We start from the raw sequence: 26,252 nt of genomic DNA on the forward strand, positions 1-26,252 counted from the left end.
TCCTTCCTTCCTTCCTTCCTTCCTTCCTTCCTTCCTTCCTTCCTTCCTTTCTTCCTTCCTTCCTTCCCTCCTTCCCTTTCAATAACTGAATATACCATTAATTTTTAACCATTGTTCTGACCTTTCCCTTCTCATATGATTGTTTTCTTCTTAAATCATCCAATTTTTAAATCTCCATTTGCTTTCTTATATCTCCTAACATCCCCTGTCATTTGTCAGCATTTTCGTATCATGCTATAGTTATCTCCTCACATTTCTTTTTACAATATTCTATCTGTGGGTGTTCCATTTGTGCATTTTGGGGTGTCTCATTTCTTCCTTTGTCTTAGCTTTCATTGCTGTTGTACAACTCTCCTTTCTCTCAGTTTCCTATTAGTAGGTTTCCATCTTTCTGTCTCCTGCATGCATCACCTACTTAAAAGAAATCCTTAATATTTTCAAGGTTGATTGGACGAGTGATTCCCCCCATTCTTTACCACAAGAAGAGCAAGTAACTGGAGCATAGCTCTATAGATATTACCTTCTGAGTTGAGTCAAATTACTGTAAGGGCACATATTTACTATTTCATATCTCTAGAGCCCAGTGATGAACTGTCAACTCCATTAATCAGCACATGTGCTGAGTACTCACTAGAGTTTACAATGTAAACTTGCTGTTATAAACATAATCATGGATAGGACTCTAGGGTACTTCCAGGTAGAGGGAGGTGTGGGGAAAATAATTTTTTTAGGATTTGTTTTGTGATAGTGTGATGGTTACTTGAGGATCACTTAAGGAAGTAGGTTCCTTCAAAACTTCCTCAGAAATATTCTTTATGAGATCAAAGTATATTTCTATACATTACTTTCATAATTTTTTTAAAGCAATTGGGGTTAAGTAACTTGCTCAAGGTTACACAGCCAGTTATTTCTGGGTGTAGTACTAAGTATCTGAGCCCAGATTTGATCCCCAGGTCATCCTGACACTAGAGCCGGTGCTCTTACTTGCTGAGACTTTCATAATTTTTTTAAAAGATTAACTAAGAATGCACAAATAAAGCAAACAAACACCATTTCTAAAAATCTGTCACCAACTGCATTGGATGTACAACGTTTAAGACAATTCTTAGGGACTGATTTTAGGAGTGTGATGATGATTCCACATAACAAACAATGATCTCATATGGGCAGTATGCCTATAAAATAGATATTAGACATGGACACATGTATCAAAGGAGAAGCAGAATAGTATAATGAGAATAGTTTAAATTCCATCTATGATAACTACCTCTGTGACCTTGGGCAAGTCTCTTAATCTCTCTAAACCTTAGTTTTCTCAACTAGAAAAGAAGTATTGGATTTTACAGCTTCTGGGGTCCCTTTCAGCTTGAGATATGATCATAAGACCCAATACCTATTTGACTAGTAGACAGAGAGATTTTTTTAAATGGATGGAACCAATCAGTTACCTTGAAAAGCTGGGTAAGGAGACAGTAGCTTGAAAGGCTGTGGAATTGACATTTATTCTAATATGGCATTCTTCTAACACTTGGGGATTCTGGCATGATAATGGGGAGCCTGAGAAGGTGTTTCATGTGAATGTAGAAGGAGAATATTATGAGGTGGTTATTTTGACTTCTAGAATTAATGAGAGGGCTCTCCTCCCCTAATCCAAATCTGTGTAATAGTGATTCTGTGTTTACTTCTTCTAAATTCTCAGATGGCAAAAACAAAGGTAATAAGCTGAGAAATTTAAAGGCTAAATAAATGGACCTAAGCTTGGGGTCTCAGGTGATTATTAGATGCTGATTACTTTAGTCCATTAAGAAAAAACAAAACACCCTTAAAAACAATTACTTTCCAAGAAGGAGGCTACTGCAGAAAAAAAGTCAAGACCCTTCATTAAAGTTGTTAACAATACCAGTTCTTAGTTCTTGGGAATTTCACAAAGTAAAACTTAGGTATTGTTACTAATTGATCCTGGGGAAGTTCTTGCCCAAACTTTCTAGTTGAATGGAGACTACTTTCCATCTTAGCCCCACCATATGCCCTTAATGACACAATACTTAATTCTAAGGCCTTTTGCAGTAGGGTAGATTTGATACCTAGCTGACTAGTTAATTATCTGTGTGCACAGACAAACTGGGTAAGATTTGAAAAAATTCATACAGTGTTTTAAGATTTGCAAAGATTTTTTTACATACATTATTTTAAGAGTGAGGTGGTGTGTATGGTAGAAAAAGTTCTGGACTTGGAACCAGGGAACCTGAGTTCAAATCCCAGCTCTGCCATTTACTGTCTGTGTGACCTTGGACATGAATCTTGACCTCTCTGAACCTCAGTTCCTCACCTGTAAAATGAGAGGCTTGAATTAAATGACCTCTAAATTCCCTTTTAGCTTTAACTCTGTGACCCTATTATGCTGTGAATAAGGAGTAATCACACAATTCACAAGTTGTTCTATTACTACATTTCTGTGGGGGTCTGGTGAGAGGCTCAACATTCTGGAACTTCGTGCCCAATGAAACCATGTTTGGTACAGATATCCTTTTCCCTTGCTTTGCAGCGTGCATGTTACCCTACAGAAGATGGAAAGAGTCAATCAAGGTGCAAAAGCAAGGACTATGATGTGTGGTCTAGTAGAACAGCAGATGGTCCGTAACATGGATTCAAAACTCAGGGTGTGCAGGGGAGGAAATGAGGCACTCAAGAGTGAGATGGAACTAATGTTTTCAAAAGATCCTCATAAAAAGTTGTGTCAAAGTGCTGATGTTCAGGCAGAAAAATGGAAATCCCTGGAGAGAGGATTCTTCCTGGACTTAAACATAAGTCACTTTCACCTCCTTTGACAGATCTTACCTCTTAACACGCAGTGCAATCTGAAGAAGCAGCAAGAGAAAGATGGAGATATGACAGAATGGACAGGGATGAATTGACATCACAGAGAAACACATCACAAATGGAGAAAAATGAATCAGGCGAATGTTGCATAGCTGAAAAGAACCACAGGTTACTACAGTGAAAATTAAAACTAAACACCAAAGCAAAAATTCTACTCTATTGCCACTCCCCAAAGGAAGAATTTTGCTTATTATTTTGAAATAAGAGTAGGCCATAGTTTTAAAATTACTCTTCTGAAAACATTTCTTCCTTTACTGCCTCTCTATGATGGATTGATGCCGCCTGAATGCTTGTATTCCAACAATGAATGATTCATAATCCCCAGAGTAGCACTGAAGGAAAAAAACTTCACAAGTGAGTGAAAAATACCTCTATCATTAAAGTTATCTAGTTAAATTTTCAAAGATATCTAAAAATACCATTATGCAACACAGCTCTTTACCTGCTAACATTTACAACCAAACGACTTCCAATTTCAAGTTTTCCTCTTAATTTTCCCCACTGTTGTCTCTCAAATTTTGCAACACAAGCAGATGAATGGAAGGTAATATTCATGTTGCTCTGCAGATGCTGTTTAAGAAGACTTTCTTCTTACCATAAGAAAAATTCACTGAATCTTAAGAGGAAGCTTAGTTTCTTGATTGAAATCTCCAGAGAAGGAAGTGCCCTTTCCATTCAATGAACAGAGGGTACAGACCTTGGTCATCCAAATCATTTAAGGTTAAGATTCATCTTAGTTTTATCCATATTTATTATTCATTTAGTCATATTATTCATTTTAGTCATATTTGTGGCCTTTTTCAATATGGTTGGACCCAGCATTTCTATGGAAAGAGCACTACGCATCTTCTGGTCTGATTATATTTACAGTCAGTTCCATTTTTCTGAGGCCATGTTGACATGGTCAGATTGGAGCAGACTGAACTACATAAGCCTCATCAGCCCACAGAAAATCAGACAACCTGATTTTCAACTGCCTGGGAAAAGCTTTGTATATGATTCAGGGGCTTGAAAATAACAGTTCTGAAATGATCTACAACTTTGACTTTCACAGAAATGCATGATATTCTCCCTCAATAGTCTGAGGAGGAGAACAGTGTTACACAGTTTCTTTTTCTGGATGTATTCAATATTGGAAGTATCTGGAGTAGTTTGTAGTTTCTTGGGAAATCTAGAACTCTCTAATTTCCACCTCAGTCACATATTATGTGGATATCAGACAATAATTTCCACCTCAGTCACATATTATGTGGATATCGGACAATAAGGACACTAACAGAAGGTGTCACCGAAAGATTCCTTGGTAAATAAATTAGAATATTACATTCCTTTTTTTATTGGCAGATGTGACTTCACATTGAAGATGTGATTAATAAGTTGTGGACAATAAACTCAGAAGGACCTATGTATACTACTTAAGCCTAGTGGAGAAACAGTGGGGATCTACTGAAGTTGTTTTTAGGTCAGCCAGTGTCCCATTCCAAGTAAGAAAGGATCAGTTCTTATAAACCATTAGATAAATCATTACTCTATGTGCTTTATTTCCTTATAACATAATAAACAGTCCTTCAAGAAGTTACCAATATTAAACCTTAATTCTACAACAAGGACATATACCTAAGGTATCACTAGATAGTAGCCTTTTTTAATTCGTTCATTTTTTAAAGATTAATTGGTCTTCTATAGATTTATCTTTTTTTTTTTTTTAGTAATTCTAAACCTATTTGGGAATAGGCTGTTAGAAAATTGGTTAATTTTTGCAACACTTTAGAATTTTTTTTAAAAAGCACTGTATGGGGGCAGCTGGGTGGCACAGTGAATAAAGTACCAGCCCTGGTGTCAGTAGGACCTGAGTTCAAATCCGGCCTCAGACACTTAACAATTACTAGCTGTGTGGCCTTAGGCAAGTCACTTAACCCTAATTGCCCTGCCTTCCCCCTCCAAAAAAAAAGACAAAAAAAAAGCACTGTATGAAATGTATAGTAGAATCTTATTTTAATAGCTTATTATTTTAAAATGAGTCAAATCCTGCTGTCTTCAAATATAATCATTATATACAGTAAATATATGATGAACATGTCAGTTATCCATAATGGCATGGGCTATCCATGTGAAAAAGAATCTACTCTATTTATAAACAGGAAATCAATTAAAATTAGTTTTGAGAAATGTTTGAGGATTTCTGTATGATATTTAATATGTGGCAAAACCAGAGATGGAATTCACTATTCTTATCTTATTGTCTGAGCTGAATCCTAGTTTTCTAGCTTTTGGTTGCCAGTGGGAGATAAACCAGAATGAAATGGCTGAATTACCATCTTTTCAAATGGAAAGACCAGGTCTCCTCTAGTATTTTAAAGCAGAAAGATGCAAAATAATCTGATTCTGACTTTATTTTGCTCGGAAGTTCTGGCAAATATTGTTGTCCACTGAAGGTTACAGCACAGAACCCTCCCTCCTTTTTTTCTTTCTATTTTCAGGAAGTATTTTTAAGTTTCTAATACCAAAATGATCACTAATTGATCCTTTATTGCCAGAGCCCAGTGGTGAACAGACCCTATTATGTAACATCCAATCTTGTATGTCTCCCTTTGGGCAGTTACATGGATCTTTCTGACCTCTCAACTAGAATAATATAATACATTTAATGTAGTAAGCTGCAGTTTTCATGAGTACAGCATGCTAACCGACTTTAAATCACTGACAGGAAAGTCACTGACAGCAAAGAAAAAATGTACTTCTGGCTATGTATTGACTCCACACCTGTTGCAGGGCACAAATTTGGGATTCCATATTTTTTACTTAACCTATATTGACTCCTTTGCCTGAATATAGCATCAGGTATCTGACAGGCTTTCTCTCCCTCTGTCCACTCCTGGAGTAGTTGTGGTCAAAGCAATATTATAGTTAACAGAGATTACTTGTAGAGAATGGGTGTTTGTGGTGATTATTCCTAAAATTGAATGTTTTTGCAGCCTGGTCTAGTAAAAAGAATGCTGGTGCTAGAACAAGAAGATCAGAGTTCACGCATTAGTTCTGACATTTACTAGGAGTATGAATCTGGGTAAACCACTGTACTCTCTGAGCCTCAGTTTACTCATTTGTAAAATGAGAATACTCAGATTTCCTATCATAAGATGAAGTGCTTTTTCAATCTTAAAACATTTTTAAAATGAGTTATTACTGTTATTATTATCACTTGACTTTTTGTATAATTGTCTTTGCTTCATTTTGTGTATACACTCAGAGCTTTGGCAATAAATGAAGGCCCTTTCAAAAACATCAGATGTCTTTGAAAGGAATTACATTCAGTTCTTCTTAATTTTTTAGCAAGAAAAAAATGTCAGGAGAGGCTGGGCTGAACCTGAAACTGGAGCTGATTACCCCTAATTTTTTGTCAGTTGTCATAGCAACAATGCTAGGGGACACATTTGAAATAAATAAAAAGCTTTCAATTTGCATAAATTTTGAACATAAACATTCCATAAGCCTGTACATATGTTTCTGTAATTCTGTTGTTTGACAGAATTTTTCTTCCTAAGGATCTTGGGAATGCTTTCTAAAAAATAAAAAAAAAACATTTAAGTTATATGGCTAAGAAAGCAAAATGTCATTGCTGTTTTTTTTAAATAAAACATTGAATATTATTTTCTTCGACTAAAAGACTGTGTTTAAACTTTATATTCAAAACAAATGCAAAGAATGGCTTTATGCTTACTAAAGTCCAGACCTTTGGACTGAGCTACAGGGAACAACTACACAATATTAAAGCATTTTAGCAAACAGCATATTCTGGTATCTATGTTCCTTAGAGCCACAGGCACATGGCTAATGAAGCCCACTTTAAATGAACTCTCAACATTTGTATTATGCATGCACCTCCTTTGTCAATGGGTATCATAGGTCTTTAGAAGCTTTTGCCTCAGAAAAACATAAAAAGCATAAAAACAGAGACTCAAACCCATATTTACTCATATTTCAAATTTGATTGATTCAGCTTTAGGTGTTGAACAGTAACTGAAGAAAAACTGAGTTAGTAATCCAGTTATAATTAATAAAGAATTCATCAATATATTTGTATTTTGGATTAATAATTCAGTTTAATTACTTCTTAATTGAATCATGTTATTAAGACTAAGTGTCATCTACTACCTTAAAAGACAAGATTTAACAGAGATTTACTTAAGTCAATCAGAGAATAAATAAATCACCTAACTTTCTGCTGGTTTGAGAACACACAATCCTCACCTATTGGTCTAACTACATTCTAATCTCTGGGACCGATCTGGTTGACTGGTAAGGGAAAGAAAAGGATCCATAAATTCATAAGCTTGGTATCTCAAGACTGTTTCTATTCCTGCTCTAATTTTGTATCCTGGGTTTTATAATTAGGCTCTTATCTTGGTGCTTGTGACCAAATCCCAGCCTTGTACCCTAGTGTAGTTCCACCATGTCTGTGCCCTTACCAGTATCCCTGGCCTGATTTCAGGGTTAGAGCCTACCCAGAGTCACCCCAGCATCTAGAAAATGAGTCTTTGGCACTTGGCTTTCTAATCTGAAAAAAATTTGAAAAGACCAGACACTAATCACTCTGAGACTATATAACTTTAATTTAGCCCAGAGGTAGAAGGATTGACTAGATAGTTCAATGACTCTTCTAATCTTATGATTCTGAATTTTTCATTCACTATAGCATGCTTTCAAGAAAGAATGATGAAATTTTAAAATATCTTCAAAGATATTTTTTCCTTTAAAATATGGATCGCCCCAATGAGACTGTACTGAAATATTGTCTTCAGTTCTAGGTATGATGTTTTAGAAGGACTGGAGCAGGAAAAGAAAGCCTTGATGGCAGAAGGACTGGAAACCATGCCATAGGAACATTCATGGAAGCAACTGATAATGTTTAGCTTAGTGAAATCTTAGGGAGAGGAACATAGCTGACCAAGTATTTGAAGGACTGTCATGTGGAAGACCACCCATAAAGACTTGTTATGCTCAGCACAAGGAAACCAATGGGTAGAAGTTACAAAGAGCTACTCAGATCAGGAAATGGAAGGTGCTAAGTGGCAGACTTGGCTTTGATGTAAGCAGAATGGACCATCTCTGAAAGTATGAGTTTCACTTCATGAGGAGACTTCATGTTGAAGGCTAGCCAAGTAGCCATTTTCAGTGTTGTAATGGAGAGGGGAATTCTTGTAACATTAGAGGTCTGACTAGATGACATTTGAGACTTTTTCCAATTCTGAGCTGCTGTCATTTTGTGAAGGACAATTAAACATGCCACAGGATAAAAAAAAAACCACAGCATTTCTGATTTTTGGAGGGTGAAATTGTAGTTTTGAACAAATGGAAAGACTTTTGCCTAACATAAAATTTAGCTCAATAAAGTTGCAAGTAGACTAAAACAAATGAATGAGTTAAATATAAGGATTAGATGATTTCCAAGATATGACACAGAAACTAAGATAGTTCTAAGAACTTTTTAATCCATTTTAATGACCAACTGAGGCAGGAATTTAATCTGATGAAGTGGAAAAAAAACATTAAATTTAGAATTAAAAGACCTAGAGTCAAATACTGGCTCTGCTATTTACTATCTGTGTGACCAGGACCTTATTTGACTTCTCTGATCCACACTTTGCTTTTCTGTAAAATGGTAGGGGGAGACAAACTTTATGATCTCGTAGCCCTCTGCTATTTCTAGAACTGATATCTAAGAAGGTACAGAGTTATAATTATATTAGAAGGTACTGGTTTGTTACAAAGTTTTCATATGCTTTAGTTTTAATAAATACACAAATTGCCAGGAAGGCCGTCTCCTCAAGTTTTCAAATTTCATATCTAGTGTTATCATGGAATCTAATAGTGTTATCCATATATAGCAATTCTCAAGAGTTTCAAAAGTAGAAGGCAAGTATAAGAATTGGAAACTGAAGTTGAATCACACATGGAAATTTACTTAAACTGAAATATTTCCATTTGAGACCCATTTGCCCACTTTTTGCTTTGCCATGCAGAGAAAGCTTTGAGATTAGCAATTTGTGCTTATCTCAGTTGACTGTGTCACTTGGAAAATGAGGAAAGGATTGTTTTAGAACATTAAAATTACTTACCAGATCTAGGGCAGCTGCCAGGATGGAGGCATCAGGAATAGTACCTGGTTCACAGCAATTTAACAAAAACTGAAATCTCTTCATGCCTTGTCTAATTGCTCCCAGATTCACTACATTCTTATATTTCGTCCCCTCCTGATTGGAGGTCAGATGGTCATCAAAACTGTGGCAACCTGAAGAGGTAGACAGCATCCAGCCAGAGAGAAAATTGGAGCAGAGATTTAAAAGAGCTAAGAAAATAATTTGTTTCACTCATTCCTACTCCCATTTCTTCTCTTCCAATCTAAATCAATAACTAATAAATATCTATCAATAAATATTTATTAAACACTTAATATATGGCAGGCACTGTGCTAAGTGCTGATCTAAACATACCTATTGACTGAGATTGCAGGTATTCAGTGAATCTGGTAGCAAATAAAATTATAGTCTTATTTTAAAATATACAAGGGAAACATATTAAAATATGGGTCACATGATATAATCTGAGGCTAGATATACAGGGAAAATCCTAAAGAATGAAAATTCTAGCATAGAAGTAGATGAAAGTAAAAGCAGATAATGGGGGAATTAATACAAAAACATGGCACAATCCTGTAAGAAAAGTGCTAGGAATACTAAAATTAAGCATAAGCTTTAGCTGCCCAGGAAATTTAATAATAATAATAATAATAATAATGGGGTTTTTGTTGTTCTAGTGGGACAAAGAAGAGGATCAAAGAGATAAGACCATTGTTTGGGGGTGGGTGAAACAAGGATTAGAGATGGTACAAAGATAGAAGGCTATTTAATTCTTATTTTTCATTTGTTTTTCTTAAAGAAAATCTCTTTGAACTGGAAAGGACAGAATAAAAATGACTAATAGTGATACCCAAGATAAGTAAGGACATAAAGAAATTAGAGACCAATGATTTAGATGACTTGGATAATTCCAGGTAACTCCTCCTGATAGGAAGTTCTTTGAAAGATGGCGGAGAAAAGAAATACTACAAGATTGGATAAAACCAGGTATTTTCTTGATTTTCAAAAAAGGAAAGAGAATGGAAAGGGAAAACTGCAGGTTATTGATAATGATTTCGATTTCTAGCAAAATTCTAGAAAATATTTCTAAAAGGAAGATTATGGGGCATCTGGAAAAGTACACAATGAATATAAGAAACCAGAATAACTTCCTCAAGAACAGATCATAGGGAGAATTCAGAACTAAAGATTTAAAAAATATATATTATTAATTTTTACATGGAATTGGAAAATATTTAATGAAATAAAAATATTATGTCATAAAAAGAACCCATACTTTACTAACCTCGTTTCCTTTCTTTTTTTTTTTTTTAACTAGGGCTGGTGAACTGATAGATCTAGAGAATACTGTATAAAGGAATAACCTAGATTTCTATGAAGATTTTGATAAAGTATCATGATAGCCTGGTAAAAGATATGGAGAGATGTGGACTAGATGATAGTTCTCTTATGTGATTATAGTACTGGTTGAATGGTTAGCAAAATGAATAGTCATTAATGAAGGGAAGTCAGCTTGCAAGTTGTTGTCTATGGAATGCCTTGGATGGTGGGGAACCTGCAGCCTCAAGGTCACATGTGGCTTTCTAGGTCCTTGAGTGCAATCTTTTGAATGAGTCCAGGTTTTACAGAACAAATGCTTTTATTAAAGGGATTTGTTCTGTCAAGTTTGGATTTTGTCAAAGAGCCACACTTGAGGACCTGGAGGGCCACATATGGCTTTGAGGCCACCAGTTCCCCACCCTTTGTTCATATCTCTGTGTGTGGTTCTGTGTTATTTAATTTTTTCTCAATGACTTGGATACAGGCTTAGATGGAATATATAGAGAGAGAAACTTAAAGAAGACACAAAGCAAAGAGGATATCTTAACACACTGGAGGACAACATGTGAATTTAAAATGAATTGTTCTGAAACTAAAAACATAAAATTAGTAGGAATAAATGTAAAATTCTGTATGAAGGTTAAAAAAAACACAATTTCAAGGAATAAAGTAGAAGGGAGGAGTAGCTAGATAGTACTTTGTCTAAAAATGACTGAAGTGTCTATAAGCTTGATATAAGTTCAACTGTGCTGTCAGTCACGAAAGCTATTGCAATCTTATGCTACGGCATAATCCCATCAGTTTAGAAAAGGTAAAAAATGAAAATGATCAATGTTGAATGGGCTTTAGGAAGACAGACATATGAATAAACTCTTTGGAGAGCTATGAAGTAATAAGCTTTCTAACCCTAGTAGGAGTCAATCAGAGGCTGGATAAAAATTTGTCAGGAAAGTTGTTAAAAATGCATATGTATGTATGTATGTATGTATGTATAAGTAAAAAAAATACTTATCTATGTATCTATGGAAAGTTAAATCAAATGACCATTAAGATCTATTCCAACTCTCACATCCTATAGCATTTTGATTCTAATAACAAATCAAGAAGAAAAATGGCAAGGGAAAGGAAGATAACTAATAGAAATGGTATAAAGGAATTATGAAACTATTTTAAAATGAGAGAAAAAGGCAAAAAGGGAAAGAAAAGAAGGAAGGCAGATAGAAGGGAAAGAAAAACCAAAGGAAATCAGTTGGCTAGGTGGCACAGTGAATAGAGCACCAGCTCTGGAGTCAGAAGGACCTGAGTTCTAATCCAGCCTTGGAAATTTAACACTTACTGGCCGTGTGATCTTGGGCAAGTCACTTAACCCCAATGGCCCTGCCTTCTCCCCTCCAAAAAGAAAAGAAAAGAAAAAGAAAAGGAGAAATGGGAATAAATTTTTCAATTTAACCATATTTTTTTTTACTTAGTGTGATGAAACCTAAATTAATTTCTGAGGGTTACATGTCATTTACCAAGTCGTTTGAAGAAATTCTCTTCATCATCTCTTCCATTCTCCATCCCACTTCCTGGTCCTCCTTCAGATAGCTTCACTGCACTGGTGAACTTAACCTGAGAAAATAGAAAACTGGTATTAAGAATAAAAATAAATTGGGTGGCTAGGTGGCCCAGTGAATAGAGCACTGTCCCTGGAATCAGAAGGACCTGAGTTCAAATTAGACTTCGGACACTTTAACACTTACTGGCCATGTGATCTTGGGCAAGATCTTGGACTTCAATTGCTCTGCCTTTCCCCCTCCAAAAAAGAAAACAAATAAACAAACAAAAAAAAGAATAAAGTTAAATTGTATGGCAGCATGTTCTGGTGTGACTCTAATCCTTGCCTTGGAAATGAAGCGAGTTTTTTTGTTTTTATTTTAGCACATAAACTTATTTCGGGTTCTTCAGGATTCTTCAATAGTCTGGGTTAATCATTGTAGTATATTCTCACATGCTGATAAAGATATTGCAAAATAAATGGCATCATGGCCATAAAGCAGATTGGATTTTTGACAATGAAACATTGAGAAAATTATTTGGTGAACAATGGTGATATTATTTTCCCAGTGTGTCATTCAAGGGAGCCTCTGCAAAGTCATCAGCAAAACCACAGTTTTCCTTCTTATAAGCAACTTTAAATGGATCATCAAATGCTAAATAGATCCAAAGAGAGTAAAATAATTCTCCTAGATAGACTCAGCATAATTTTTTTTTTTTGCTTTTTGGAGGGCAATTGGGGTTAAGTGACTTGCCCAAGGTCACACGGCTAGTTTTTTGTGTGTGTGTGTGTTAAGTGTCTGAGGACAGATTTGAACTCAGGTCCTCCTGACTTCAGGGCCAGTGCTCTACTCACTGCGCCACCTAGCCGCCCTTTTTTTTGGAGGGCAGTTGGGGTTAAGTGACTTGCCCAAAGTCACACAACTAGTAAGTGTGTCAAGTGTCTGAGGCTGGATTTGAACCCAGGTCCTTCTGACTCCAGGGCCAGTGCTCTATTCACTGTGCTACCTAGCCGCCCAAGACTCAGCATAAATTAATTTGTCAATAAGGCACTAAGCTTAACCTTGAAATCATGTTTCTTGTTCTAAGAATTAAAATTTATTTCTCCTTGGTCCAATAGTTCTCATTTTTTAAAACATACTTCAAAATCCCAAGGCAGGAGTAATAACAGCAACAAAATGCATTTTAAAAAGGAAAGAAAATGAGAATGGCTTATGGAAACAAGTCATCTTTTTGTTGCCATTTTCTTTTGTAAAAGTTCTTTATTTTCATCATTTTCTCCAGGGCTGTGATTTCACCTGTATAGAGGGCAACCAGTGAGAAACAAACTCCATCCTCTGATGCAGAGCAGCGACTGGCAATTTGTAATCTTAAGGAGTTATCTGGGATGCTGAAAGTTTAAGTGACTTTCCATGGGTTATACAGCCAGTATGTCAGAGGCAAGTCTGGAAACCAAGTTCTTTCAGCCTTGCAGGCCAACTCTCTATCTACTAATTTTCTTCTCTGAAGTAAATCCTTTTTTTTTTTGGAGGAGGGAAGGTAGAGCAATTGGGGTTAAGTGACTTGCCCAAGGTCACAAGGCTAGTTTTGTATTAAGTGTCTGAGGCTGGATTTGAACTCAGGTGCTCCTAACTCCAGGGCCAGTGCTCTCTTCACTGTGCCACTTAGCCACCCATGAAGTAAATCTTATACACATTATTGAATAATTTGAAGATTGTGATTTTATTATGATCAAATGAAAATCTTGTTTGTTCATTTGAAAACTTCTTTTGGCTTATGGTTACTAAATTTGGAATTTTTAAGAAACCAAAATATTATATCTCCAGGAACTAATATTGCCTCGTATATAATAGGTACTTAATAAATGCATGTTAACTGATTGAAATAAACAATAAGAAAGGACTCCAAGTTCAGAAAAAGATTCAAGACCAGAGACAGTGGCTTCTTATTGCCTCCAGGAGCAAAAACAAATCCTCTGTTTGGCCCTCAAAGCCATTCATAACCTAGCCCCTTCCTACCTCTCCAGTCTTCTTATACTTTTTTCTCAAGACATACTCTTTGGTTCAGTGATACTGATGTCCTGGCTATTCCATGAACAAGGCATTCTATCTCTCAGCTCCAGGCATTCTCTCTGGCTGGTCCCCATGCCTGAAATGCTCTCCCTCCTCCACTCTGAATAATGATCTCCCCAGTTTTCCTGTTAAGTCCCAACTGAAATTCCACCTCCTACAGGAAGCCTTCTCTAATACCTCTTAATTCCAACATCTTCCTTTTGTTAATTATTCCTATTTATTCTCTATATAGTTTGCTTTGTATATATTTGTTTGTGTGTTGTCTTCTCATTGAATTGTAAGCTCCTTGAGGGCAGGGACTATCTTTTGTCTTTTTTTCCATACCCAGTGCTTAGCACAGTGCCTGGCACATAGTAGATACTTAATGTTTATTGAATCTAGAGTGGGGAAGGGACAACAAAGGTCATCAAGTCCTACTTCATTTTACAAATCCAGAGTAGGGATTTGAACTCAGTTCCTTTGATTCCATATCCAAGTGCTCTTTCCATCTCATCATGGGCATTAAGAAGGCTCAGGGACATGAAATGCTTTGCCCATGATTAAAGCAACATCAGAGTAGGATTTTTTAATTCCAGAGCCGGTACTTGTACATACCCACATTTCCTTTAGCAAAATCTTCACAGAAGCAACAGAAAAAAAAAACACTTTTAACAAGATACTAATGAAGAGAAATGCTAGTAAATAATTGATTTAAGAAATAAAGTCATTTTTGTATTATAAACTTTAGTTCTAAAAGGAACGAGCCTACATACTACTTGAATGACACCCTTTGTCAGTTTAATGTAATGCTGGTATATCATGGAGGTCTTGGTGTGTTGCTTCATTTTCTATTTCCTCACTTCCTTCTGTTAATTTCTGACCATGAGGGGCAGAGAGTAAAGGAAGGTGTTACGATTGTGGAGCAGAGTATATGAACGGTGTATGTATGTATGCGTGTATGATATGTGTGTATGTATGTATGCATGAAACATTTAAAGGGATATGTGGTCTTGTTGACAGAGTGATTGAACTAGCACATGACAGGTTGGAAGTATCCCAGAAAATCCATAGTTATGTCATGGATTGGAAAAGGTTAGAAAATAACACCTATGGTGAGATGGAAAGATCACCGAATGGAATCAAAGGAACTGAATTCAAATCCCAACTCTGGAGTTCTGTGAATGTGAGGAACAGCAAGGAGGCCACTGCCAAAAGCTGCAGAGAGGTCAAAGGGGCTGAGGTCATTTGATTTGTAATTAAGAAATCATTGGTAACTTTGGAGGCAACAGTCATTTGAGTGATCAGGCTGGAAGCCAGATTGCAAAGAGTTAAGGAGAGAGAAAGGAGAGGAATGGAGGCACTGATTATAGATGACCTCAAGAAATCTAGCCAAGAAAATTGGAGGAGAGATATGGAATAATAGTTAGCTGGGATAGATGGACCAATTACGGTTTTTATGAGACTGGTAGATACAGGGGCATATCTGTAGGTAGAGAAGCAACCCCTAAGTAGGAAGAGATCAAAGATTAGTCACAGAATGATGACAGGGGAAGCAATATGCTGGAGAAGATTCAATGGAATGGAATCACCTGTGCACATAAAAGGGTTATCCTTGGCAACAGAAGAGCCACTTCTTCCTGTGGGACAAAGAGAGTGGAAAAGGTAGTGGCAAAAGGCATCTGACTAACGTGAGATGAGATGAGGAGAGGGGAAGAGGAAGCTCTCTGCAAGTGTCCCCACATTTTTTCCCCCGTGAAATATAAGTCCAGGTTTTCAATGTAGGGAACTGTGTATGACAGGGTGAGAATTTGTTAATCATCGAGGAGTGAATTCAGGTAGGTTATCAACATCCTCAGGAGTCTGGTCTCAGAGCAGAGAATTTTCAGGGCCGTAGATAGCAGTGTGTAGTTGGAAAGCTAGAAGAAGGGAAGGAGAGGAAGTTACTGGGCCTAGACAGGTGACTAGAAAGCAAAGTGGACTGGTGTTTCCTTCCTTCCAGGCAAGTATGGGCAGGGGAGTTGTGGAGGAGGTGAGAATGTTAGAGAGACTAGCAAATCACAAAATCGGTTTCTCTTCACTTCTAACAACAAAGTATTTACAAGGTCCATGCCTGAGTAGTCAGGACATCTGTGGTTTCTGTGTGTGCTAAGTGCCTATGGGAAATAACTCACATTCAGAAGGTAAAGTCCTTTTCTATGTGTCAAATGATGTTTTTCCCTACTTTGGCTTGTAACAATAGATCACATTGAACTTTTACTGCTTTTTATTCTAAATTATAAATAGTGTGTTTTCTTTCCACAACACCAAGATTCCCATAAACTGTTTATCTTCAACATTAAACACCTGCCAAATTTGGATTATAGACAGAGCTGGAAGGGACCTTGAGGGTTGAGCATCAAAGTCTTTCATTTTATAGACTAGAAAACCGAGGTTAGAAGAAGTTAGGCGACTTGTTTCAGGTCACATAGCTAGTAAACATCGGAGACATTATTTGAACTAACATCTTGATTCTAAGCCTAGACCTGCATCTACTATGCCAACTATCTCTCTCAAAAGTGTATGCATACAGATGATTACTCCTCATTCATTGTCACTTTTCTCAGTTTATTCACTTTAAAAGCCTCTTTAATCACACCTCAGTGGACTCCTGAGGATGAATAGAGGACTGGAATCGAAGTCAAGCAGACCCAGGTTCAAATATCACTTTTCACACTCACTAGTTGTGTGACTAATTGTGTTAACCTCTCTGTCTCAGTTTCCTCATCTATAAAAAGAGAAAATTGTATTTGATGACCTTTAAGGTCCCTTATAGTTCCAAAATCTATCATCCTATGATACTCCCAGCATTGAAAGTTTTATGAGGTCATCTAACTTTTCCAACAAGTGATGGTTAGTTTACCTTTGAGCTTTGCCTGATGAAAGATAGCCGGTCTACTGAGCTAATGTCCAAGAGATCTTCCACACCATCCGCTAGGCCCGAGAGAGAGGATCTCTTTAGCCAGTTTCCTATTTAATAGACAAAGTCTATTAACACAGCTCAGTATTCTCTCCAAACTCAGTCAAGCAAGAATCCCAGCATATGTCCTTAAAATATGGAAAGTGCCACGATATGATAGAATATGAATGAGGAGAAATTCTTCAATCCATATGCCTTGGATGAAAATGTGCAGGATTGGGCTTTAAATAATATGGTTCATAGCCATTGCCTAGGACACTACCTGGGACATATGATGCTTGGAGAATGCTTTTTGATTGATTGACAGGATGAAATAGCAATATTCTTCCATTCAACTGGGTGGAATTTCTGCTCCCTCTTATACTGCAAACATACTTAAGTACAAAAGAGTTAATAAAGAAACAAGTAAATAAATAGACCTACTTTTACCTATGGGGAGTTTAAGTTTCTTTCGGAGTGAAATCCGCCGAGACCGTGAGCGTGAGCGCCTATCAGTGGTTGTCCCTGAGTGAGCAGTGGTGCACTCTGATGTGTCCTGCTCTGACTGGCTACTGGTGTCACTTGCCGCACTCTGAGATTTGAACATCTTGCGCCAGAAATCTTTGCGTCCCAGGTTTGCCCCTTGCATCTGTTCATCACTGTGAGCAAACAAAATCTAGGATTAATAGCAGCAGGACTCACTTTCTACACTTAGGACAAAATTACTTTCTTTTTCATTTTTCTCCTAATCTTGCCAATGTGCATTACCTCTTATATAATTTTATCATTATTATTGACAAGGGAAGCACCACAGTGTGGGGAAAAGTGAAGATCTTAGAAGCAGAAGAGGTCTTAGAAATTGGGTGTAATTAACTCAGTGACACAGACAAGGTAAGTGGCTTGCTAAGGGTCATACAGCTGGTTAGAGTTTGAGGTGGGATTTGAACTGAGGTCTTCCTAACTCCAAATCTAGCACCCTTCCCACTATAACATTTTGCCTCTCCCAAAGGGCTTGATATGATATTGGCTCAGGGGTGTGCTAGAGTCAGCTTGAACTGGTTCCTGAGACATGATTCTTAAATTTCCAGGATAAGCATTTATATCTCAGAAATTGGGAAATGCTACAAATCAGGATTTCAGTTATTATTTTGTTGACGATGGTCTAGACTTAAGAAACTGATGGATAAAAAATTATGCAGATTAAACTTAAAAGTGTACATACTGCACACACTATTTCACAGCCTGCTTCCCCCCTGAGACCTGGTTGTTAAATATTTACCAGCAAAACACTCTATTGATTCCTCCCAAAGACATATTGCTATAGTGTCAAATGGATGTGCCTTCTTCTATTTGCTTTTACTCTTTAAAATAATATGTAAATGCCTCCTTTGAGGAATGTTTTAGTGCCTGTGAGTCACGATAGCAGAGACAATTCTTTCTAAAACACCAGTAACTATGTAATTCTTATTCTAGTAACAGTTATTATCAAGCTTCGGGACTGAAGCTTCCAACTACCTAGAAATGAAATCTGAGACATTTAAGTTAGGTTTTGGAAATCAACATGAACCAGAAACAAGTAATATAGTCTGTGTTTATGGGATTTTAAACAATAATTTAAAATTTGCTTGTAGACCTTGGAGACAGATTTGGAATCTTTCCTAGGTACTGTGCAAGATATTCATTTTTTTTCATGCAGCTTTTATGGAGAAATATATACAGAATCCAATTCATCTCCCCAAGGCTTACCAGTGATTCATGACCTTTGAATTCTTATTTGTTAACCTGACGTTTTATTTTTCTGTTCTAAAATGAACCTATGCTAGTTCGTTAGAAGTAAATTCCTCTGTAGGGTCACATAAAATATTCATGTTTCGTGCAGTTTCTTACCTACAGAGAATTCATGACATTCTGATTAGGGTATGAGTAAACTCTCTGAAGGGGAAAAAGACATCCAGTGGGACCATTTATCAACTTTGCCGGAGAGGGTGGTACATTAGCTTTGTCTAATGGGTTTATATCAATAACGAGTTCTAGAGAAATGAGAACTTATAAACCATTATTAGTTTGAGTATTACTCAGTCAATGTGACCCTTATAGAAAGAAAGAAGATTAAAAAGAACAAAGGCAAAGGAAAAATAGGAAATTTTAAAAAGTAAGTAGGTATGTGCAGAGCCATAAATAAGGTGGGCCATGGTAGCTCTGTCTTACAGTGTCAACAGGAGAGATCTAGGAGACACACATGAAGTCAATTGTGGATTTAAGGCATAGTTCAAGGAGGAAGCAAAGAATCACAGACCAGTCCCTTGTCTCATGTTGTTGCCATGGTTGGAGGAAATCTGCTGTTTTGGCTGTCAGTCTCCCCCCCTTAGGTCCCATCACTATCACAGTATTTCCCTGGAAAGTCCAGGGGACTTTCCTTTACCACCACACTAGTGCTACTGCACCCAAATAGGATGGACTGTTTACATATTCTATAACGTGGGTAACTGCATCATGTGGGATGTGTTGGATCAGCAAATGCCAGTCTCAGAGTGTCTGACATTCACTTTATATTTTGGGAGGGGAGATTTCAAAGGGAATAGCTAGTATTACATGGATGAAATTCTTGGCAAGAAATCAGGTTTGGAAGCAATTATGAAGACACAAAAAAGAAACATTTATTCTGCTTGGTCTAGATCAGAAGGAAAAACTAGAAACAATGCTTAGAAGTTATAAAGAAGCTTGATATTAGGGAAAATACCCTAACAATTTTTGTTGTCGCTGATTAGTCATTCCAGTGCTGTCTGAATCTCCGTGATCCCATTTTGGGGTTTTCTTGGCAAAGATAATGGAGGGGTTTGCCATTTCCTTCTCTAGCTCCTTTTACATATGGGGAACTGAGTTAGGCAAACAGAGCAAAGTGATTTGCCTGGGATCACACAGCCAGATTTGAACTCAGGAAGGTGAGTCTTCCTGACTCCAGGTCCACATTCTATCCCCCATGCCACCTAGCTGCCTTCCCCTAACAATTACAGCTACAAGAAAGTAGAATGAACTGCTAAGTGGGGGGAGAGAGGGGAGGGTGAACAACAGCTTTACACTGCTGTATTCCACCCCCCTCATCCCTTACTTGACATATTAAGTGAAGACTGGATAACATTTGTTGGACTTATTATGGAGATTCTCATTCATGTAGGGATCTGCCTAAATGGTATCTGATACCTGCTCTGTCTGTGAGTTTCTATGAGTCTGAGTGTAACTCCTTTTCTTGGATTTGCCTGGGACCCTCTTTGTTATTTTATGCCTTAATTTCCCTTTCTGCAAAAGGAAGGCTTCAGTATCTGCTCTGTTTGGAGTAAAAATAGCTGCTGATAAGACATTACTGAAATATGTGTTGATGACTATAAAATGATTACAGATAAAGAGAGGTACATGTTTATAGGATATGTATCAGAGCCACCTGCAGTTAAATAACAAATAGGTTTTCTGCCATAGCTTGAAAGGGTTATTAATGAGTTTTTTATAGCACTATTACAATTTTTTAAAGACTTACCACATCTGTCACACCATGGAAACACTGATTTGATATCTTTAGGCTTTGCCAGTGTGAGAAGTAGAAAAATTGATAAAGAGGCATTGGATATGGGGCCCAATTGGAAAAGTATCAGAATTCAAGGAAAAAAGGGAAGCTATGTTTATTCAAAAATAGGATAATGTATTACTTTTATTCCACCAGCTATTAGTACTTCAACATTCAACATACTAATTGAGTAAGTCTTTGAGTCTTTATTCCCTTTGAGTACACAGAGTTTCTGGTAGTCACTGAAGGCAGTACCAAAGAATGATGACCTTTATCTTCCAGGAAGTTTGAAGAAGGGACTGAAATACCATGGGAGTGATATAGAAGCCTTGAGGCACTGGGCAAATCCAAGAATTTTTAATCTCCTAGGAGATGAGAGGGGGAAAGGATGGATTCAGTGATCAGCTGAAGGCAAGGAAGGGTATTGCTGCTCCACATTGAAAATAATCATAAGTGATTGGGCTCTCAGTGATTGGATAACAATAGGCCTCTGCCCAAGCTTTATGGGCCCTCCTGATTCAGAATAAATATAAATACACAAATATTCAACCCTGAGGGTCTTCCCCTACTAGTTTTTTCTTTCTTTCTTTTTTTATTAAAGGGACCACCCCTTGACACTTCTTAGACTTATTTCCTGAGCGGGCATTGCCTCACTCAAAGTGAGACCTCGGAAAGACCTTAGCTTAAAAAGGCCAAGGTCTCCCGCTGCATCCTGGGCCATCTCCAGTCATCCAGATCTATACGTGACCACTGGACTCAGATGGCTCTGTAGAAGAAAATGAGGCTGGTGACTTTGCACAGACCTTCCTCACTCAAATCTAATTCAATTGCAAGTCATGTCACCATCTTTCTCATGTTACAAACCACAATCATGAGAGGGTTGAAGCCCTGTCTAGTTTATTCACCCACTTAGGAGCAGTTCTACAGCATAGAATTTGCTGCCTGTCTGCATGTTGCTGTTCATTGTGCTGTGGGAGAAGGTGAAGTTATCCCCTCTTCACTCTTTCTCCCCTTATGTCATCGATGTCTAGTCAACTGGCATTGCTATACTCTGGAGTTTCTGACTCTATCTGGACCTTGCTTATTTGCTCTCTGTTTTCATATGAGGAGTTTTGTTTCCAGATAAAGATTTTTCTTGCATCCTGAGTCAAGTCAAGAACTATTTATTAAGCACTTACTATGTGCCAAGCACTGGGAATACAAATATGGGTAGGAAGGAAGACAGTCCCTACCCCCAAAGAATCTATTTTCTATTGATTGAAAGACAACTCATAAAAGGGGGCTGAAAAGTGTATAGATGGAGTAAAGGTACCCAGCATGGGGATATGGTAAAGAAAGTTCTGTGAAGATGAGTCAGCAATGCAGCTTGGAGAGGAATGAAGACATGTTTGGCCTCAGTCCCCTTCTTAATATGGCGATTCTGGGAGGGATCAGTCCATGAGAGGAACAACTCACAGGGGCACAGAGTGCTCTGGTGCTTCCGATATGAGAATAGGTCAGTGGTGAAGTGAGCTTCCAGGGTAAGAGTCTTGTGGACATAATATGAGTTTGTGTTTGCCAAAAAGAAGTGGAACACAGGAGGAATGGAAGATAAAAAACCTCAAGCTAAATGCCTTAGATTTAAGAGTGATACTATATTAACATGATTTGTTATTGAACAAAGAAGGATTTCAAATGTGTAAGAAACAACTCTTACCACCTAGTTTATAATTTAGTTGGGGATATTATATAGAATAAAGTAAGAAGTATAAGCTAGCCTAACAATTTTCTATCTCAATAAGTGATTTCATGCTATGCTATGAAATTATATCATAAAAATAATCATTGTTAATAATAGGTAGAATATTGAGAGTTCTACATGATGTAGTGAAGATGTGCCAAATTGGTGCTTGGCCTGCAAAAGTCGGAAATGTGGTCAGAAAAGCCAGATTAAAATGTAATTGGGAAACACTTAACAAAATAAATAAATATACAATAAACATAGATAATGTTAATTTGTGGTTTTCTAAGACAATATGCAGCCCATAGGCATCCATTTCTATTTGACACTACTAGACAAGTGGATAAAAAAAGTGGGAAAAAAAAGTCTTGGAATCAGGGAAGCCTGATTTCAAGTCTGAACCCAGCCACATACTAACTTCATGATCCTGAGCAAATCACTTAACCTTACAATGCCCCAAAGAACTCTATAAGGCTATAAAGTTGTGAAGATGTCTATCTGTGTTTTTAGAGGAAATTCCTTCTCCAGTCATAAATTTTCCCCCTATCATATCTAAAAGGTTATTTCTTCCTCATTCCTCTAATTGTTTATATCATCACTTATTTATCCATTTGGAAAATACCATTTGTAGAATTCCTATTTGGGAATACGGTGAGAGATGTTGGTCTATATGTAGTTTCTGCCAAACTGCTTCCCAGTTTTCCTAGAAATTTTTGATAATAGTGACTTCTTGCTTCAGAGGTCTTTGGGTTATCAAACACTAGGCTTGCCACACTGGTGAAATCACATGACCAGTGGAAAAAAAAATTAACAACATCTTTTTAACATTTCAGTTTAAAGTTTTTTTCTTATGAATCTTCTTATTTATTTGATGTATGATAAGCAAGATGTGCTATAAGACAAAGGGAGGAACAAAGGAGATCACAATACTCAGAGGACTAAGAGTGATAGATTAGCTATATATTGAAGAATGGGTAGAATATGAATGGGAAGAGAGAAGGGTGAAGGGCATTCCAGGTGAGCAGAACAGCAAACACAAGGGATTATAGTCAAAAATAAAGATGTTCTAAGTCTGTCTGGGACAAAGTAAGAAGGCTGGCTGGATTGAAGTTCTCAGGTTGGGAAATAAGACTGATGGAGAAGATTAGGTGCACAAATAAAGCAAATAAACATGTTCAATAAACCCAAAGCCCTCAGCTCCTGGGGTAAGAACTATTTAGCAAAAACTGATGGGAAAAGTGGAAAGCAGTCTGACTCAAACTAGGTATAAGTCAAACATCTCACACCATATTCCCAGATAAGTTCTGGGAACAAATGTGATTTACACATAAAGGGAAACATCATAAGATCATCAGAACTCTGTCTGGGGGAATAATTCATGAACAAGGAGGAGAAAAGAGGATCACAATACATAAAAGACAATTTGAACACTTGAATGTGTTAATTAAAAAAACTTTTGTACAAACAAAATCAATGCAGTTAAAATCATAAGGGAAACAGGTGACTTGGGGAAAAATCTTTGCAATGAATTTCCCTGAGAAAGTTATATGTATTCACACACACATGTGCATGTATATATGTATATGTGTATGTATACATGCATATATAAAATTAAAATATATTATTTTATATGGTTATATTATATTATTAATGTAATATATTTGAATTGGTCTTATATATATTACAGTATTGTATTATATAATTATATATAAGTATAATTACCTACATTATATAATTATGCTTATATATAATATATATTATATATTTCATATATAATATTATATATTATATAGTTTCTCAGGGAAATTCATTGCAAAGATTTTTCTCCAGTTACTTGTTTCCATTCCAGTTTTAACTGCATTGATTTTGTTTGTGCAAAGGCTTTTAAATTCATGTATTTCTGTATATCACAGAAATCATACATTTCACATTCATTTTTGAGCAGAAGGGTGACATCGGGATCTCCAAAAAATTAATTTGTTCATGGTATTTAGAATAGACTACAGAGAGAATACAATATAGGCAGAATTCAAGAGACTCTTAAAAGTGGTCTAGTTATGAGATGATTAAGGCTAAGCATAGGATGAAGGTGGAAGAATCAGAAAGAAACAAATGAATGTGAGTCATTTCAGTGAATAATTCAATATATATATATATATATATGTATGTGTGTATGAGACTCATTCAAATTTAAAAGTTGCATTTCCCAACTAATAAATGATCAAAGGATATGATTATACAGTTTTTCAAGGAATGAATCCAAACTATTGATAGCTCTAAGAAAAAAAAATGCCCCAAGTTACTAATAATTAGAGAAATATAAATTAAAGCAACTCTGATTTTCTACCTCACACTCATCAGATTGGAAAAGCTGACAAAAAGGAAAAATGACTCATTAATGCACTGTTGGTAGAGCTCTGTGAGTTGGTTCATTAATTTTGGAAAGCAATTTGGAATTATGCTCATAAATTTACCAAACTATGCATATTCTTTGCCCAAACAATACCACTATGAGGCAAAACCTAAAAAACAAAATCAGAGAAAGGCAAAAGTCATATATACAACCATATTTATAACAGCGCTTTTTGTGATGACAAATAATTGGAAACTAAGGAGGTGTTAATACATTTAGGTGAATGACTGAACAAATTATAGCATATGAATATAGCTGAATATTGTATAGTAGGAAATTATGAAAGAGGCAGTTTTAGGGAAGCCTAAAAAGGCCTGCAGGAGTTGTTTCAAACTTAAATGAGCTGAACAAGGAGAAAAATTTATTTGATAACAATAACAATGTAAAGATAAACAACTTGGAAAGACTTATGAACTCTAATCAACATTATGATCCTTTTCTGAGACCTGATGATAAAGCCTGCTACCCATTTCCTGACAGAGGCATGATGGATTCAGGGTAAAGAATGAGACTTATAGATTGATAGATAGATAGATAATACAGAATATATATGTAGATAGATAATACAGAAATGTGTTTGCTTGACTATACAAATTATTACAAGTGTTTGAGAGAAAATTGATTTTAAAAATTAAATAAAATTAAATAATTATAAAGACAAAAATGAAATAAGATTGAACAGTCAGAGAGGTATTTGTTGAAAGATTTGACTTTTATCTTACTGGCAATAGGAAGCAATTGGAAACTTTTGAGCAGAAGGGTGACTTTGGGATGTTCAAAAATTTATTTTTTCATGGTATTTAGAATAGACTACAGAAAGAATACAATATAGGCAGAATCCAAGAGGCTCTTAAAGTGGTCTAGTTATGAGATGATTAAGGCTGAGCATAGGATGAAGGTGGAAGAATCAGAAAGAAACAAATGAATGTGAGTCATTTCAGTGAACAATTCAATAATTCTATGGTAAACTTTTTCCTTCACTAAAGAGTCACTAACTATTGGGACATATCTCTGGGACCCAGTCTTCTGATACTTACTGCTCTGGAGTTTGCAAGGGTCGGCCAGACATGTAGCTGCGACACTCATCAGGTGCTGATGATGCCTGGCCTTTCTCAAGTCCAGCCTCTGACCTGAGGGAAATAGTTCATTCCATCAATTAAAATGTGCTAATTTCCACTCAATAAAGTAGGCAGCCATTTTGTAAAAACATACTTGATACTGATTAACACACACAATCCTAAAACACAATCTTTAATCCTCTTGAAAATGCCATCACTTAATAATGTGTACTTGATATTAAGGTACAAAAAATGGGGATTTAGCTCTTGGTTGCCCCTTTTAAATGTAGGAAAGGGACTGGACCTGTTATTTTATTGATAATAAGGAATTCCTGGGTGGGAAAGCTCCCTCTATCAATGCATATGAACACCTCTCCAGCTTAAAGTCTTAGAGAGTTGCCTAGCATTGAGAGGATATGGGATTGGCCCAGCATCATACAGAGTGTATTGGAGCAGACCAACTTAATCCTTCCTGGTTCCAAGTCCAGCTCTCTGGATTACACAATTTACTATACAATGTAGCCTCTAGGGAGAGACACTGGAACTGTGATTTTACTAGTATACAGAAATCTTACATGAGGAATCTGTGACTCATAATCTAAGAGAGTTATCTAGAGCAGAGATGACATGTGGCCCATATGGC

General features: G+C 36.6%; 1 protein-coding gene across 1 annotated transcript in view; it reads right to left on the reverse strand.

The window, feature by feature from the left end:
- UNC80 (unc-80 homolog, NALCN channel complex subunit) overlaps positions 1-26,252 on the reverse strand; it is a 219,338-nt gene that overhangs the window by 131,145 nt on the left and 61,941 nt on the right. The window contains exons 15-19 of the mRNA XM_069075228.1: positions 25,589-25,681; positions 17,304-17,518; positions 16,824-16,930; positions 11,852-11,948; positions 8,997-9,169 (exon numbers count right to left, since the gene is read on the reverse strand). Of these exons, the coding sequence (XP_068931329.1) occupies positions 8,997-9,169; positions 11,852-11,948; positions 16,824-16,930; positions 17,304-17,518; positions 25,589-25,681 (685 nt within the window). The remainder of the gene's footprint in view (positions 1-8,996; positions 9,170-11,851; positions 11,949-16,823; positions 16,931-17,303; positions 17,519-25,588; positions 25,682-26,252) is intronic.

This window comes from Petaurus breviceps, unplaced genomic scaffold, assembly GCF_028583685.1.
Source record: "Petaurus breviceps papuanus isolate PSGF00001 unplaced genomic scaffold, PetGlider_PUasm1.0 90903, whole genome shotgun sequence".
Lineage (NCBI taxonomy): Eukaryota > Metazoa > Chordata > Mammalia > Diprotodontia > Petauridae > Petaurus > Petaurus breviceps.